This window comes from Syngnathus leptorhynchus, chromosome 15, assembly GCF_054491065.1.
Source record: "Syngnathus leptorhynchus isolate UIUO chromosome 15, UIUO_Slep, whole genome shotgun sequence".
Taxonomy (NCBI): domain Eukaryota; kingdom Metazoa; phylum Chordata; class Actinopteri; order Syngnathiformes; family Syngnathidae; genus Syngnathus; species Syngnathus leptorhynchus.
The window spans coordinates 7,921,814-7,936,845 of NC_141209.1; the positions used below are offsets into that span (position 1 = coordinate 7,921,814).

The following is a 15,032-nucleotide window of genomic DNA, read 5'->3' on the forward strand; positions in this document are numbered from 1 at the left end:
AAAGATATTCCCCTGGGCCCCTGTGAATCATTTGGGGATTGATGCATTTAGGCCATTTATCCCGCAAAATTAAAAGCACAAGACTGTCGACGAAGCCATACAAAGCCGTATAATAAAGCACAGCACAGCATGTGGTTGGCAAAAAAAATCAACAACATATACTGTCATGCAGGGTCTGAAATTAATAAATGCTAGCTTCCAGGAAACACAACCCAGGGGACAACTTGTCAAATTCACTTTAGGCCTTACAGTTTATTCAGTGCATCGACGCCATTTCTTCCTGCATCTATCAGGACCACAACATCAATAACATCATCAGCTCTTCAACTCACCTGGTTTTCAATGGCCTTGCGGTTTTTGGGGTCACTGACAACAGTGAGCTGAAGCTCAGCCATTTTCTTCATTTTCCCATCCATGTCAATCTTCTGCAAGAGGCCGCGGACCTGGCTTCGCAGCAGACGTACTGTATCCTCCTTTCCCTGGCGCTTGGCCAACAGTGAGGCGCTGGCCGAGTGGATGGCTGTCACCCAGTTCTCGAGGTCGGTCTGGTTGCTGGCCTGCGGGGGGGAGTCAAGTTGATGAATTGGCGAGCCGTGCTTTACTGAATCAATACATGCAGACGATTATGAACACCGCCTATATCAAACCTACATTTCATTCTTGCATTGTCAAATTAATTAAAAACAACACAAAAGGGTCTCAAAGGCCGTGTAGAAAATAAAAGGATGAACCCGTTGCCGTCTTCATGTTTAATAGCTGATTTCTTTGCACTTTGCCTTGGGGGCATGTAAGCTGCTCACTCTATTAGATGCAAACTATGTCTGAACATCATAATGCAGTCTGGCAAGCTTTTAATGTTAAGTGGTGATATGTAGGTCAGTAAGCACAAGTGGTAAATGTGCTCTTAGACCTCTTACCTGCCATCTTTGGGCACATTGCGTGCATAGCTTTTGCAACAATAGCCGTACGTGTCATAGACTTTACCTGAAAGAGATAGATATCTCCGTACGAGTTGCTGAGGCACAAGACGTTCTCCTTTTTAGGGTGTTCGGGAACAGCCTGGACGATGCTGTCCTCGGCCAGAAGTGAGTAACGAGGTGAGAGCTCTTGCTCCGGTGACCCTTTACTGTACGTCTCGTAGAACAGCAACGTACATCCTAAGAGAGGAGATGAAACTGCACTCATCAAATTGGTTCCAGGAAATAAAAATTGTCAATGCCTATGCTGTAATTATATTCCAATTAACCAATGTTTCAATTTCTGGGAGATCAGCTGATGGGGTAATTAGGCTTAACCCATTTGTTGAACATGAACATTACAATACAAATGTCTGATCAATTAATAAGATGAAAAAGCTCACCTTTCAAGGTAACCCAGTACTGCTTCCACTTGCGACGTGTCACTAGTTCCAGCTTCCTATCCTTCTGCAGTGTCACTAAAGGCTTAAACGAAAGCCATCCCGCCCGTCTGACCACCCCTTGTTCCTTTTCAAACAACAGGTCCATCTGCTCCAGAGAGCCTTCGGCCGACTCGCTGCTGCTCTCGCCGTCATCTTCCCCCGTGGAAGGGTCTCTTCTCGCGCTCCCTCCCTGTCCACTACCCGTCTCCAGCTCCCTCATGAAATTCTCATAAATGTTCTGGCGAAGGGCATCATTGGTCGATTGGTGAATAGCCCCCGATGATTGAGTCCTCGGGGCTCCTGGGAACCACAAGAGGCTTGACGTTTGAGACGGGGAGCTGGTGTCTGCAGTCATGCCGTCAACGCCGCTGTCAAAGACATCACTCGTGTCCTTGTGCCGAGTCTCCTGATAAGACAGACAAGAGACATGTAGATGATAAAGGGTTGTTTGAGACAGTGACCGCCATACTACCAATGGCTTCTTCGATACGATGCCAATACAGAAACAAGTTCACAGGTTCATTTTCCTTCCATACAATTTTAGAAAGAAAACAAAAACACCATGTTAGCCGCGAGCATTACAAACCTCTGTATGTCAAGCCGTGTGAGTCTAAAATGGAACGCAACTCAAAGTGTGCACTTTCCATTAGCCAGGAGGCACTGCAAAAGTTGAAGGGGAACTTTTGAAAACATGCACTCAAATCACTCAAACCTACTTCAAAGTCTGCATTACAGTGACTTGATCTTTCAGTAGGCAGGGAAAGTGGGGCAAATTTCCTGTGACGGCACCTGGGGAGGTTAGAACCCTCCGGGCTCGAATAATTTTTCATCATTTACGGCCTAAAGTGGCTTCCCAATTCTACAAAATGAACACTCGGTGGAATTGCACTCTCCAAATCTAATGAAGCCTACCTGTACTTGAATAGATTGCCGCATCGATTGTGGCGCATGCAAACCGTTTGGAGTGAGCTGTGCATTTCCCAACGTGCAAACACACTATATGTATCACCGTGCTTATTCGCTACCTTTATTGGCTTTACTGTATCACATAGGTCTAATGGAAATTGGCCATGGTATCATTTATTGATTTAAATCGATTTCACTTATTCCTCCTCCTTAACCTGACACCCGAAACGCCAGAGAGCAGATTTGGTGAGGCCACACAGCCAAAAGTCAGCATCACATCTGTTTCTTGTTTGAAGCAGGTTCTTCGGTCACAATGTGACCTTTGAACTCACAAAACAACTCTGATGGACCGTAAGCTGGAAGGGAACCAAAAGCTAGCGATGCATGGGAGCTTTGGGCTGGATATATAAATCTACCTCAGCTTTTTTTTTTCGAGTACCTATACTCAAAGTTAAATTAAAAGCAAATGGGATTTCTGAAAGCAAGATAAAAATTTGATAGGAAAAGGAGGTGGAAGTAAATCACTGAGTTCTATGCAACGCCATTGAAGAGTTAAGTACAAACACATGGCAATGCAGTTAGAGCAGGACGTCATTAATATAAAGTGAAAGTTGCTTACGTGTCACTACAGAGACAAGCGGAAAGGCCATGACAAAATATCCAGTAAGAAAAAAATGTAAAAAAATCACTGCACTTCACAAGTCCATGTAATAAAAGGTCAGCTGAATATAATCACAGTTTTATTTTTGCTTTAGTTTGCGCTCAGACCTAAATGACTGAACAGAAATCCCTATTAGCAGACTTTCTCTCAAAGGGATGCAAAAGAAGACCAAAGCATCTGCACCACATAACAGGCAGAACAACCAAATCCATTCATTAACATTAGAGGGATGAGGCTAAATCTTGAGCTAGGATTAAGTTGCACTCCAGTAGAGCCTCTCAAAGGCTTACAGCTATTCCTTTTGGCGCTTTCTAAAAAAGCATGTTGCCGCCTTTACGAGGCAAGGCCAAACTAAGTAAATGGAGGAACAATTGATGTCAAAGTCACTCAAATGGAATGTTTTGAAAAAAATACATTTTGGTTTTTCACAACAATGATATTGTTGATCGAAACTTTCAGGAGCTAAGCAGAAAAGAGTTGTAATACTTTCCGTTGTCTCCTCTGACATGTCAAAGTGGAAACCGTATATAATTTTACATCTATTAATCACAATGTGGATTCTCGGTTTACAGTACACTGCTTGTAATATTTTTCCATCCTCAGATAAAATGTAGCAAGAAAGTGTTTTACATTGCACCCAGTCTGATCACAATAACAGAGATATATGCAAAAAGAACTGCAACTATCACCAAACAAAAACAGGAAACAATTCAAGCCACATTACCTGGGTCTTCCTCTTCTTACGGCTGAGGCTGCCAGTCCAGTCACTTAAACGTCGAATGTGTTTTTTTATCGAAGCTTTCTTGTGGAAGCCAAACTCCGACCCAGACCGCTCCCGATGTTGTTCATGGTTGGGGTACTGATCCAGACCATCGCTCATGGTGTGAGCTTTGGGTCTTCGACAGGGTAGCGTGTATGATGAATACTGGCGGGCCTCAAGGCATTCGTCTTCCAAAGGGACATCCAAGATTGAAGCAAGGGAGGCTCTATGTGGCTGTTGGCCAACAGGAGACGCCTCTAAATGGGAGGACAGGTCTTTGGCTATTGGGAAGGTTGCAGCCATTGTGGAATCTTTATAGAGACCGGCGATGGACACGGGGGAAGACTGCTCAGTGAAAGAGTCATGGTGGATTGGGGAGTGCACTTGTGTCCTGTTAGAAGAACAGGACTGGTGGTCCTGCTCACAAAGTTCTGTGCTGGCTCCCCAAGGAGAATCATACCAGGAGCCATCTGAACTCAGAGAGCTTCCTTTACTGGTTCTGGCAGTGGAAGAGGTAGAGGCTGGTGGAGGACCACTGTGGAGGCCATCGGGTTCGCTGCTCCCGGAACCAGGCAAACTCGGGGTGGAGGGGGACTCCAAATTAGCAGAGAACTTGAGGAGCTGTACAGGACCAGTGACCTCATCCAAGAGAAAATCACTGCCTGAGGTGTTGGTGAATTCCACTCGCAGACTGCCGTCCTTCTTGATCACTACTCTCGGGCTACTCTGTTTCTCTAAAACCTGCTCTTTGTCTCTCTGGTCATTCAAAGTATGACCATTGAGCTCGGCACCATACGGATTATCCTCATAGTCATCGGACACGTGCCGCTTCCGTATGCCACATCCAGTCGTCCGATGCAAGCGGTGTTCGCTCGGGCTACCCCTGGCGCCTCTGGAGATGTAGTCGTGACGAGGCGAGTAAGGCTGTCGGCTCTTTGGAGGGGAGAGACAACCTCTGCTGACGCATTTGGCCTTATACCCGGAGCTCACCGGCGCACTTTTCCACCACTCGTGAGGTGACAGAGGGTCGTCTGTGGCTGAGCCAAGCTTTAGTGAGTATGGCTTTTGGGTCCCAGAGAAGCCAAAGCTGGTGGCTTTAAGGCCCTGGATGCTGTACTGGCTGTCAGAATTTCCCATTGCTGCCTTTCTGGAAAACAAGTCATTGAGAATTAGGTAAATGGGAAAAAAATGGCATCCATTGTAAGTGACAGAACACCAGCTCATTTGGAATACACAATTATTATTATTATTATTTTTTTTAAATCGAGTCTCTCTCTCTTTAACTCTATAGTCTCTTTCCAGAGTGAAATTGAAGGAGGAAGAAAACATTCCTCCGGACTACTCCCAAAAACTATATTGTGACCAAACAGCCTTTATTGCTGGTCTACTACGATAATATTACTTTACTGCTTATTAAATAAATACTGGTACAACCGCTGTCGGGTAGCAGTTTGCTACATCGTTACATTAATAGTTTAAACAAAGACTTGTCTTGCTTGTTGATTGTGTATTCAAAGCAACTCTTAAGATGATCTGCCTTAAGATATCAAAGACCTGCCAAACGTGTTGCATAACGCAATATGCTCATAATAAACAATTGCAATAGCATTACACGTCTTAAGATTTTACTTTAAAGGTCACCCAACATGTTTAAACCTGCTGTTTAAAAAGAAGTATGAGGTGGTCAGACGGGCGGGGTGGCTTTTTTTAGGCTTTCGATGACGCTTCAGAATAGGAAGCTGGAGCTGGTGACACGTTTTAGGTAGTTCATAATGTGAAGGGCTACCAGTTTTGTACGCATTTCATAAATTTGCTCAAATTTCCTTCATTGTATGCTGTTAATAATTAATGGCATTCATCTAAGTGAAGACTGATCATGTTAATGATAACATCAATAATTATCAACAGACTTAAGGTGAAGAATGCAAAAATCAACGTGCAATACAATTTCTATAAATTGTTTATATTTTCAAACAATTATTGTAACGTTCCTCAGAAAATACAATGTCCCATCTGTTTAAAAAAAAAAAACGGAGGCTATTCAAAATGCTTGGGGACTTCTTGGTGCCCGTGGTAACTTTAGATGCTTGTCAGTTTGTGCCATTAACAGATAGAAATGAAAAAGATGAAAAGTGCCAAATGCTTTCCAAACACGCCCAATGTGATGCCCTCGGACTCACCTGCCTTAGAGTCTCAAATCGGTGCTCCTTTGTGCGAGATCCTTCCACCTCATGACTCAAAGTATTCGACTTTCGATGTAGCCTTGATCATCTGAAACAGAAAGATATTGCCTTCAATATCACTGCTCCACATTGTAATTCAAAAACATCTGGACCAATATGAGAGAAGATAACCCCCAACATTTGTCAAAGGATTTGAAAAACGCGTTTCGGTCCATGTTGAACAACGTTATTAAAATGGAAATAAGGCTCCTGTCGATTTTCAAACTACCTTACTATCTGTTAAAGTTTTATCTGTTAGAAGGAAAGCTTGTTACTGGCGGCTTTGTAAAAAGTGAAATCACCAAAGTTTCAGATCTGAAAAAGTTTCCTTCGCATAGAAAATACGCAGCTCGTACGGGGTGAACGAGAGCTCACATGAAATCCCAATTGATTCACTTGAACCAAGTTGTTAAAGTGTCAGTAGAGTAACATAATGCCACCGTGTGTGTGTGCGGGTACTAAAGCACACCAAGTTGAACGTTCTCTCCACCCAACTTGCTTTCAAATCAGCCAATCAAACTAAATGCTGGAAACATGTTTCCACCCCCCCCAATTTCAAAATGACGTCGTCTTTACTCAGCATTGGAAACATTTTTGAATGTTGGCCGCAGTTTACTCATATGTTTATTTTTAAACCTTGGAATCCTCGCTTGTTCCTTTTTTTTTTCCTTTCCAGTGCCAAATTTGCTCAAGAGCAAGAACTAAAAGAAGAAATGGCCCAGGAGGACTCTTAAATAGGATTGGAACATCTTTGGTCCTCTTGAATGTAACTTACAGAACATACATGTAGCTCATGCTTCTAGACGTGTCTCAAGTCGTGCTTACTCTGCTAAGCCTTCACAACATTAGACAGCATGTGTCGGGTTTCCAAGCTGGCAGTCCATTGCCAAAAGCCTTAACCTTCAGGATTAAGTGATGTGCACCATAAAGAGTTTTATCTGCTTCTGCTTAAATACACCTTGACCACAAGGTGAGCAGTGTGGCTGAATTAATTGACTACTCTAAAAGAGTTTTGGGCACCCCTAATCTAAACCTTCTAAACTTTTATCGACAATGCCCACAAAACCAATTGGAATTGAGAATTTCATCTATTCTTTGAATGACAACTCATTTGAAAACTTCTTTCTTTTGCCACTGACACTTTCTTTGCAGATCAAGCAGAACAGAGCTGAGTGAGAAGCTTTAAGGCGTGCCAAACCTAAAGGCACACACGCTTGCCTTCTGCTGTGACTTGAACCAGACTATTGTGCCACTTTTGAGGCATACAAGACAAGTCTGCCTGTTTGCTGCAGCTACGGCGTCAAGTATGAACCCTCCCCTCCTTCCTTCCTTCCTTCTTTTCCTTCAACCCCCCCTTTGCTCTTCTCAATGGATTTCCTACAGGCCATCTGCTCAGGGGCCAAGTGACCCCGACGCTCCTCGAGACACCCCGTGACCTGGCATTCTTCTCCCTCTGCCCTTGAATAACTCCCACGTACGCTTCATGTTTAGTCTGCCAAAGTGTTGGGTCTGGAGTAAGAAATAACAGCGAGGAGTGGGCCACACACCTCAACATGATACAAACGCTTGGTTTAGGAAGTGAATTTTCCTTAAACCGATCCATTGTGCAACTGGAAAATCCACAAAGTCACACACACACACTCAGTTCCTGGCCGTTTTTGTCCTTGGACCGTGAAAAAAAGTGGAGCAGCAAGTTAGTGACACAGCAGCTTGGCAGGCAAGGCGTTCCCCCCTTCTTCAGAACGCTACAAAGCAATATCACGCAGTTTCCAAAATCGAACATACTGCAGTGCTTTGGCAAAAAAAATAAGAAGCTTGCTATAACTCATTGGTCTGCAAGAAAGATCACAAAGGCAGAACATATATAATATGGTAAAATCATGCTTGAGTAACTTAAGTGGTTGCATAGACAAAACCCCGTTAAGTCCTTGATACTGCAAACTCAAAACAATGTGGTCATTTGTTTTTACTAGTGAATGTTTACACAGTCGCCGAGCTTTCTTCCTGTCAAATCGCAGAGTGCAGGACCCGCCTCTTAGGGCTTTCTCTCAAGTGAAGGAGCAGCGTACTTCACAGCTTTTGGATGCATCATCTTGAAATCAAAGTTTTCCAAAAACAGCATCGTTCATTCTTTTTTTTTGGGAGGGAAAAAACCAACCAGATGTGAATATGAAAAAGGCGCCAATGAGCAGGCCAGCCCTGCTATTTCTTTTTCTTTTTTTTTTTTTTTAATGTAACTTGAACTGCAACATGGTGGCAACTGTCACGGAATGAATCACTCCATGAAAAGTCTACATTTCGGTGTGGCGCAAGAGCTTGTGAAACATCTTTAGGTATAAATCTGGCAAGACAACCTTTGCATGAGGAGCAGTACAATGGATATTCAAAATATCAAAAGGTCATTTATTATTATCGCTTACAAGAACAGGCCTCGACAAAAAACACTTCTGATGTAAATTAAGCACAAGTGGTGTTCTCGTGATTTTGTTTGGACTCAGTTATTCACACATGCAGACATCTGTGCAGATCAACAAGAGGATTCACTAGGCAACCGGACCAACCCTGCTACCTCTTAATCCAGGACAAACAAAAACGGAGCGAGAGATAAAACAAGAGCCCATAAGATGCCTTACCTCTGCTGCACCGGCCTTTTAATCTAAAAGCTCTTTGAAGAGATTGCAAAGGCGAAATCTCGCTGCTGTTCTGTCACCTTAAAGTGGATTCTCCCCATGAAGGCTTGTTGGGTCTTAAAGCAACAGAGACATGCTACGTTTGACTCACACACAACCAAACACGCACGCTGGAAGACACGTGGAAATTCCCTCCCTTCTCTGAGGCAGAGGCGAATCACCGTCCTCCGGGGGTAACCCTGGGTAACGGCGCACAGGCTCGGAAAGCAGGACAACGGGGAGCGGAAAACTTCTCAACAGAAGCACTTTCTCAGAAAAAGAAGGAAGACTGTTTTATAGCTTCCATCAATTAAGAGCCTCCACTCTTGCCAGTTGTTTTTCCTATATGGTATATAGAAGCCTCGCTTTTCCGTTGGCTCGGAGTGGAGGAGGATGCATGACTGGTTGCAGCCAAGGCAATTTTCCATCGTCGTCTGAGACGACTGGGCGAGACAAGCAGGCGTGGGGTGGCTGAAGAGTTGCCTTACAGGCAACGGGGAGGGCGCGATGACTGGAGCCCTTGTCGGATCACAAATCGCACAATAACCCCAGGAGGAGACCAAGGTGGCCAAGAGCCTGTGTGTGGTTAGTCCACACTGACAGGAAACAAAAGTCTGCAACACACGGTTTAAGTGACTTGTTTCTTGGGGCAAAAACGGGCACAATTGTCCAAAAAAAGGTCTCTAAACATTCCCTGCTAGTGGAATTCGGGAGATGCTTTTGAAATGTTGTGACTAAGCCGGAGCCTGGTGGCGACACAGGCAAGACCGCCAGTGGTTTAAAACGCCACGCATGCCTCCATTTGACTATGGCTCACATAACTGTGGTCGCATAATTGAGTTGGGCCGATTTAGATGGCCGCAGTAGAGCACAGTGCAGGACAAGCGGTGGGTGCTGGTTTCTTTCCAATGCCAGACTGCTATAGCAGCTACCAACAGTTCATACAGTTCAGCTTATTATGTAGAGTCAGGAGTTTGAAGATTTGTGCGTTGTCCAAAAGCAGGTCTGTACCAAGTAACCCTGACTTTTTTTTTTTCATAACACATTTTCAATGTCATACCCAAAGCATGCTATATGAGCAGCTGCTCAATAGGCATCCATCAGCCTGCTGTCTGACGTGACAACATCAGGATTCATCAGAGCTAAACATTGTTTGCCATACAATAGTCGATGCGAAGGAGTCTGGCCTGCTCTCAAAGCCTTTTGTCTGCTCTAAAGGTTCGCGGACAACACACTTGGTGGGAGTAGGATGCATGAAAAGAGAGAGAAAACAACAAAGAGGACCACTGTGATGCATATTCATAGAGAGCAGGTGCTTCAGACATTCTGCTCAAGCCAAACAGCAAGCGCCTTGATTAAGATCAATTACAACATTTTGTAGAGAAAGATCAAATCCCACGGGGGATTAATACAAAAGCGATTATCGGTTCCAAATGTAAAGCAATTGGCTTGTTACAGTCTACGAACGTGAATTTATTTATTTTTTACCTTGTGAAAAGACCTTGTAACCAGACTATCTTAAATTGCAAATGTCATACAGATACAGGGAATTAGTTATTTTTATTGAGAAGTAAAACTAGAAATATGAAATTATTAATAAACCAATTCACTACAAAAATATGTTCCTGTAGCCTCAAAATACTATTTAGTTCATTTAAACAGCAAAAATAGTCTGCTGTTATTCTGATGGATTAGCGTGTTATATTGTTAGCATGCACAAAAGTCCATGTAAATGTTAATTTATGACATCTTTAGCCACAGATTACTTTCAATAATCCCTATTTAATGAAAACAAAATCCCACTGGGGGTTGTGTGCTTGGGATATCGCTCGTGGGACCCGGACCTGACAAATGGAGGAAAGCTTGGGGAAGAAATATGGGAATTCATTCAGGGTGCTAACATTTATCTCCCCTCAAAACAATTTAGCTTGGGGGTGTTTATGATCTGCCAAGTGGGATTGCAGTCAGATGTAATTCATAAAAGACACACGAGTATGGGGGCCATACGTTGATCCTGATTGGACATGCTAGTAAAGATCAGTACTGCGATAAACCCACAAACAAGGACTCAAATCTCTGGACCCTCCAGATGCTTCATTGAATCAAATGAATGGATGGGTGAGAAATGATGGAATCCACTTAAGAACAGGGTGCTCTGAATCGGGGTCAGAGATCAAATGAAATGGATTTAGATTTTTCTTTTTTTTCTTTTTACCAATTAAGCGCCAAGATACATCACAATAATTATGTGCTTCTCAAAATAAATCTTGACAGCAACATGCTAAGTGTGTATTATTCAGTGCCGTGCTCCTATTCATCTCTGTTTACTGTAAGTGCCTTCAGAGGCATAATTTGTATGGACGGGCAAAGAGGGAATTGGTTACGCCACAAAAATGATGCAATGAGAAGTCTCAAATAGCCGGAAGGCGTAGAAGTTCAAATTGGCTAATTTGACAAATCTATTGATCATCATAAGTTCATTTTAATGATTAAATACACAGAACAGTCATGAACTTACTCCAGAACTACAAAACACTTTTCACCCTGACAGGTTTTGGAGCATATTTGTACGATGAAAATAATGCTATCGACAACACAACAACAACCGGCGTGAAACTTTATAATGGCGCAAATCGATAGTGTATTGTGTATTGTATTTGCATCAAATAAATCTGATGAGGACTGTCAAGACACTCAGCTGTTAAAAGGCTTGGATAATGGTCGAAAACAAACGTATCCTGTTCAGGGTCACGGGTCTGCTGCAGCCTATGACAGATGACTTTAAGCAAGAGACTGGGCGTGTCCTGGACTGGTCTCCAGTCAATCAAAGGGTACATAAAGATAGACAATCATTCAGATAGACTGTCGACCCCAAATCTCTTGACTGTGAGACGGGCTAGCTAGTGCTCTACTCTGCCGCCGGTAAATCCCCAAATTTAAATCCATGGTACGGTGGTTTGATCTGACTTATATGTGCAGTGGTCAGGAAAAGAAAAACAACATTGAGACTGTAAAAGGACCATGAAGAGTTGGGTCGAAATCTATGAAACTATCCTGATCTTAATATGGGGTTCTTTTATCGTTATAAAGGGCAAATCGGATTGGTGATCATTTGCACTCCACAACTACCAACAATTATATGCCCTCCCCAAAAATCATTTCTATTTAATCAATTCCGACATGATAAAGGGCTCACAAATGCATTCTGCTTGACATATTTTCTTATAAGTCTCCCATCAGATATGAGCAGCACAATCTACGCAATTGTTGCAAGAGTGGAATGAATCAAAGTAAGGACATGTAGCTATTTTGAAGATGATAGGGAGAAAATGATAGGAATGAAGGTGGTGTTTAAAGAAAAACACTGAGTACCAGTGTGGAACTCGGATAAGAAACTAAAATAGAATGGAAAACATGACCTTGGTGTCATGCAGTAGATTTATATACATCTCCATTCTCCTCGCTGATGAAACAATATAAAAATGCTTTCAAACAGAGTAAAATGAAAATAATATTAGCTGTTAACAGTACAGTAACAAACAAAACCATTCTCCTCAGATGGCACATTAAAGTGCAGGTACACTAGAATTTGCTGAGGTTGCACTTTGTGACTCATCTATTATCCTACTGCAGTGGGAGCTAGAGCGATTAATAACATTCATGTAGTCATTATTAGCAAAGCCACTATAGTAGTGATCTGCGGTGAGACTCACTCCATGCTCCCTTGATGACCCATCGAAGATCATTGACCAGTACAGGATAATGAGATTCAGATGCTGGGGGTGCAACACTATCACGACAGGTTTCAGCACAATAAAGGCATCGTGGGGATTCGGGAGCATGAGCGGCCCATGAATAATTGGTAATCAATGTTCACAAACATGAATTAAAAAGTCACACATAACACTTCAAATAGTACATTGAGACATTGATAACATGACTGAAGAAAGAATAAAGTTTGGCTCCGTTCAGTAAGTTATACAAATTTACTGCAGTTCATTGGTTGGCTGACATATATTCATGTGAAAATGGAAAAACTGAAATTTACTGCTTGGTGGAAACATTGCAAAACGTAGGCTTTAGTAAAACAACATGGAGAAGTAAAGCAAAAAGACAAAACCGTGTGCACAAATTCATGGACACAATCAACCAAACCTTCAGTGTCCCAGAGAGGAAGTAACAGGCTGAAAATTGTTACTTTCCAGCCAAGATTGACACGTGGCTGGTGCATACCAAAACATCGGGGCTAGTAGGCCAAACACTTTATGGCTTTGTCCCAAAACACACACTCAGATACAAATACCTGCTATGCTAGCAGATGATGTATCACACTTGCAAGGACCCCTTATTTGCATCTAGGATCTTAGAAGGTACATGAAATGTAGGGGGTGGTCTTCATCTTACCAGACAGTCATTAATTCCTCTCTGTGTTCTTGAGAAGTTGTGACACCAGCAGAGATTTGCCCTTAGATTTTTTTTTTTAATTGATTCAATAATTCAGACTGCAGAATAGAGAAATGAACTATTCTTTCTGTATGTTTGTTGCTCAACAAAGGCCTCTAGAGTTGCTTCTTTAATTTCCAACGCAGTTTGTGGCAGACGTGAGTGATGTCATATATGTTGTGATCGTGACAGCTCGGATCAACTGGTGAAACGAGAGTTTGAATCGCCTCACTTTTATCCATTTCATTGTATGTGCCTTCTTGTTTTTACTTTTTGTATTGTTTGCTTGAATGTTTTGTTATATTATATATATATATATATATATATATATATATATATATATATATATGATATGTCTAGTCACCGAGGGATAGTTGGAAACACAATTTTGATCTCTTTGTGTGTCTTGACATGTGAAGTAGTTGACAATAAAGCAGACTTTGACTTTGACAACTGCTTCAAAATACAAAGCGTATGGAGAAAAAGCTTTTGTTTGTTTTTATGTTTGTATAAATGCTTTATGGTGTGTGTTCTGTAAACTAAATTGGTTTGGAAGTAGCTGTAAGAAATATGCAGAAGTGCAACAATGAATCGACGATTAATTGATTATCAATCATCAACCAGAATTTGCAATTTCTAGAAATTGTGTGTGAAGGCGAAGACACTTCACACTATTGTAGGACTCGAACTCACGACGTTGAGGGTGGAAGTCTGATGCTCTACCTACTAAGGTAAACAGTGACTTACTATTGATGCGGTGGAATGATGCTAAATGATGAGAAATAAAATGATTAAATAAATAAAAACGGTAAATTAATTATGATGATGATGTTGAATAAAATAAATGATTAAAATGATGTATTAAAATTAAATAAATAAATGAATGAATAAAAAATAACGGTCAATGTGAGATTCGAACTCACTCGGGAAAATGGCTCGAACTCACGACATTGAGGGTGGAAGACTGATGCTCTACCTACTGAGCTAAACAGTGACTTACTACTTGATGCGGTGGAATAATGCTAAATGATGAAAAATAAAATGATTAAAAAATAAAAATGGTAAATTAATTATGCTGATGATGTGTTACAATTTAATAAATAAATGAATGAATAAAAAATAACGGCCAATGTGAGATTCGAACCCACTCGGGAAAATGGCTTGTGTTGAATGTGCCATTAAGAATGAATGGGGGATTTTAAGGAACAAATTTGTTAATTACGCAAAAACGGTAAATGTTATGAACAAAAAAAATGGTAGCAAACATGCCGTGAATTTTTGGAACGTGTGAAAGCTGGAATGGGGTGAATCGATTAAAGCATGTGGGAGTAGTTAGGTGTCAAAAAGTGGGAGGAATAAGTTCGCCTTCACACTAATTATCTGAGTCGATTAGCAGAGGCAGCAGCTTCAGCAGGGAAGGCCAAAATGATTCATTAATGTTCATTGTAAATAAACAAAAGGTGGGATCTGACTTTTTGTTATAAACTAATTTGCTTCAACTCAAGACAGAGATGAGTGATATGTCCTAAAATCCATATCACGTTATAAATTGAATCCCTTGGCTCTGATGGTATCAAGCGTGACATAAACCTAAGTGTAAAAAGCGTAATGAAGCATCAAGTTATTTAAATGTGTAAAGATTTCTTGTTAAAAGAATACAAATACCCTGCTGATTCCAATTGGTGAGTTTTGCGACAGAGGCTGCGTGAGATTAGACTATAGACAAAACAGATTCTGGATCACATGAAGCCTTGGCAATCACATGATTGTATTGTCTGGAATTGCAATTTCAATTAAGAAACCATACAGCCCTAGTGTAGGGATGGTAAATCACTGACCTGTGGTGTGGAAATGGAAGACTAGAGGGCAGGTAATAGATGTGGTCAAAGCGTGACAATTAAAGTCTGATCTAGCAATGGGGCGCTCCTGTTACGTATGGCCTATTAAAGGCCAAAGCACAGATCAAAGCTGG

General features: G+C 41.8%; 1 protein-coding gene across 8 annotated transcripts in view; it reads right to left on the reverse strand.

Moving 5' to 3' along the window:
* Window positions 1-15,032, reverse strand: part of tiam2a (TIAM Rac1 associated GEF 2a) — a 62,626-nt gene that overhangs the window by 29,892 nt on the left and 17,702 nt on the right. For 2 of the 8 annotated variants that reach the window (XM_085931098.1, XM_085931093.1), the window contains exons 2-6: window positions 5,907-5,997; window positions 3,691-4,873; window positions 1,361-1,805; window positions 985-1,157; window positions 333-557 (exon numbers count right to left, since the gene is read on the reverse strand). In XM_085931098.1, coding sequence (XP_085787224.1) covers window positions 333-557; window positions 985-1,157; window positions 1,361-1,805; window positions 3,691-4,863 — 2,016 coding nt within the window. In that variant the 5' untranslated portion in view covers window positions 4,864-4,873; window positions 5,907-5,997. Of the gene's footprint in view, window positions 1-332; window positions 558-984; window positions 1,158-1,360; window positions 1,806-3,690; window positions 4,874-5,906; window positions 5,998-8,581; window positions 12,146-15,032 lie in introns of those variants that run through there. The other 6 variants (XM_085931099.1, XM_085931100.1, XM_085931097.1 and 3 more) reach the window with 6 other exon arrangements.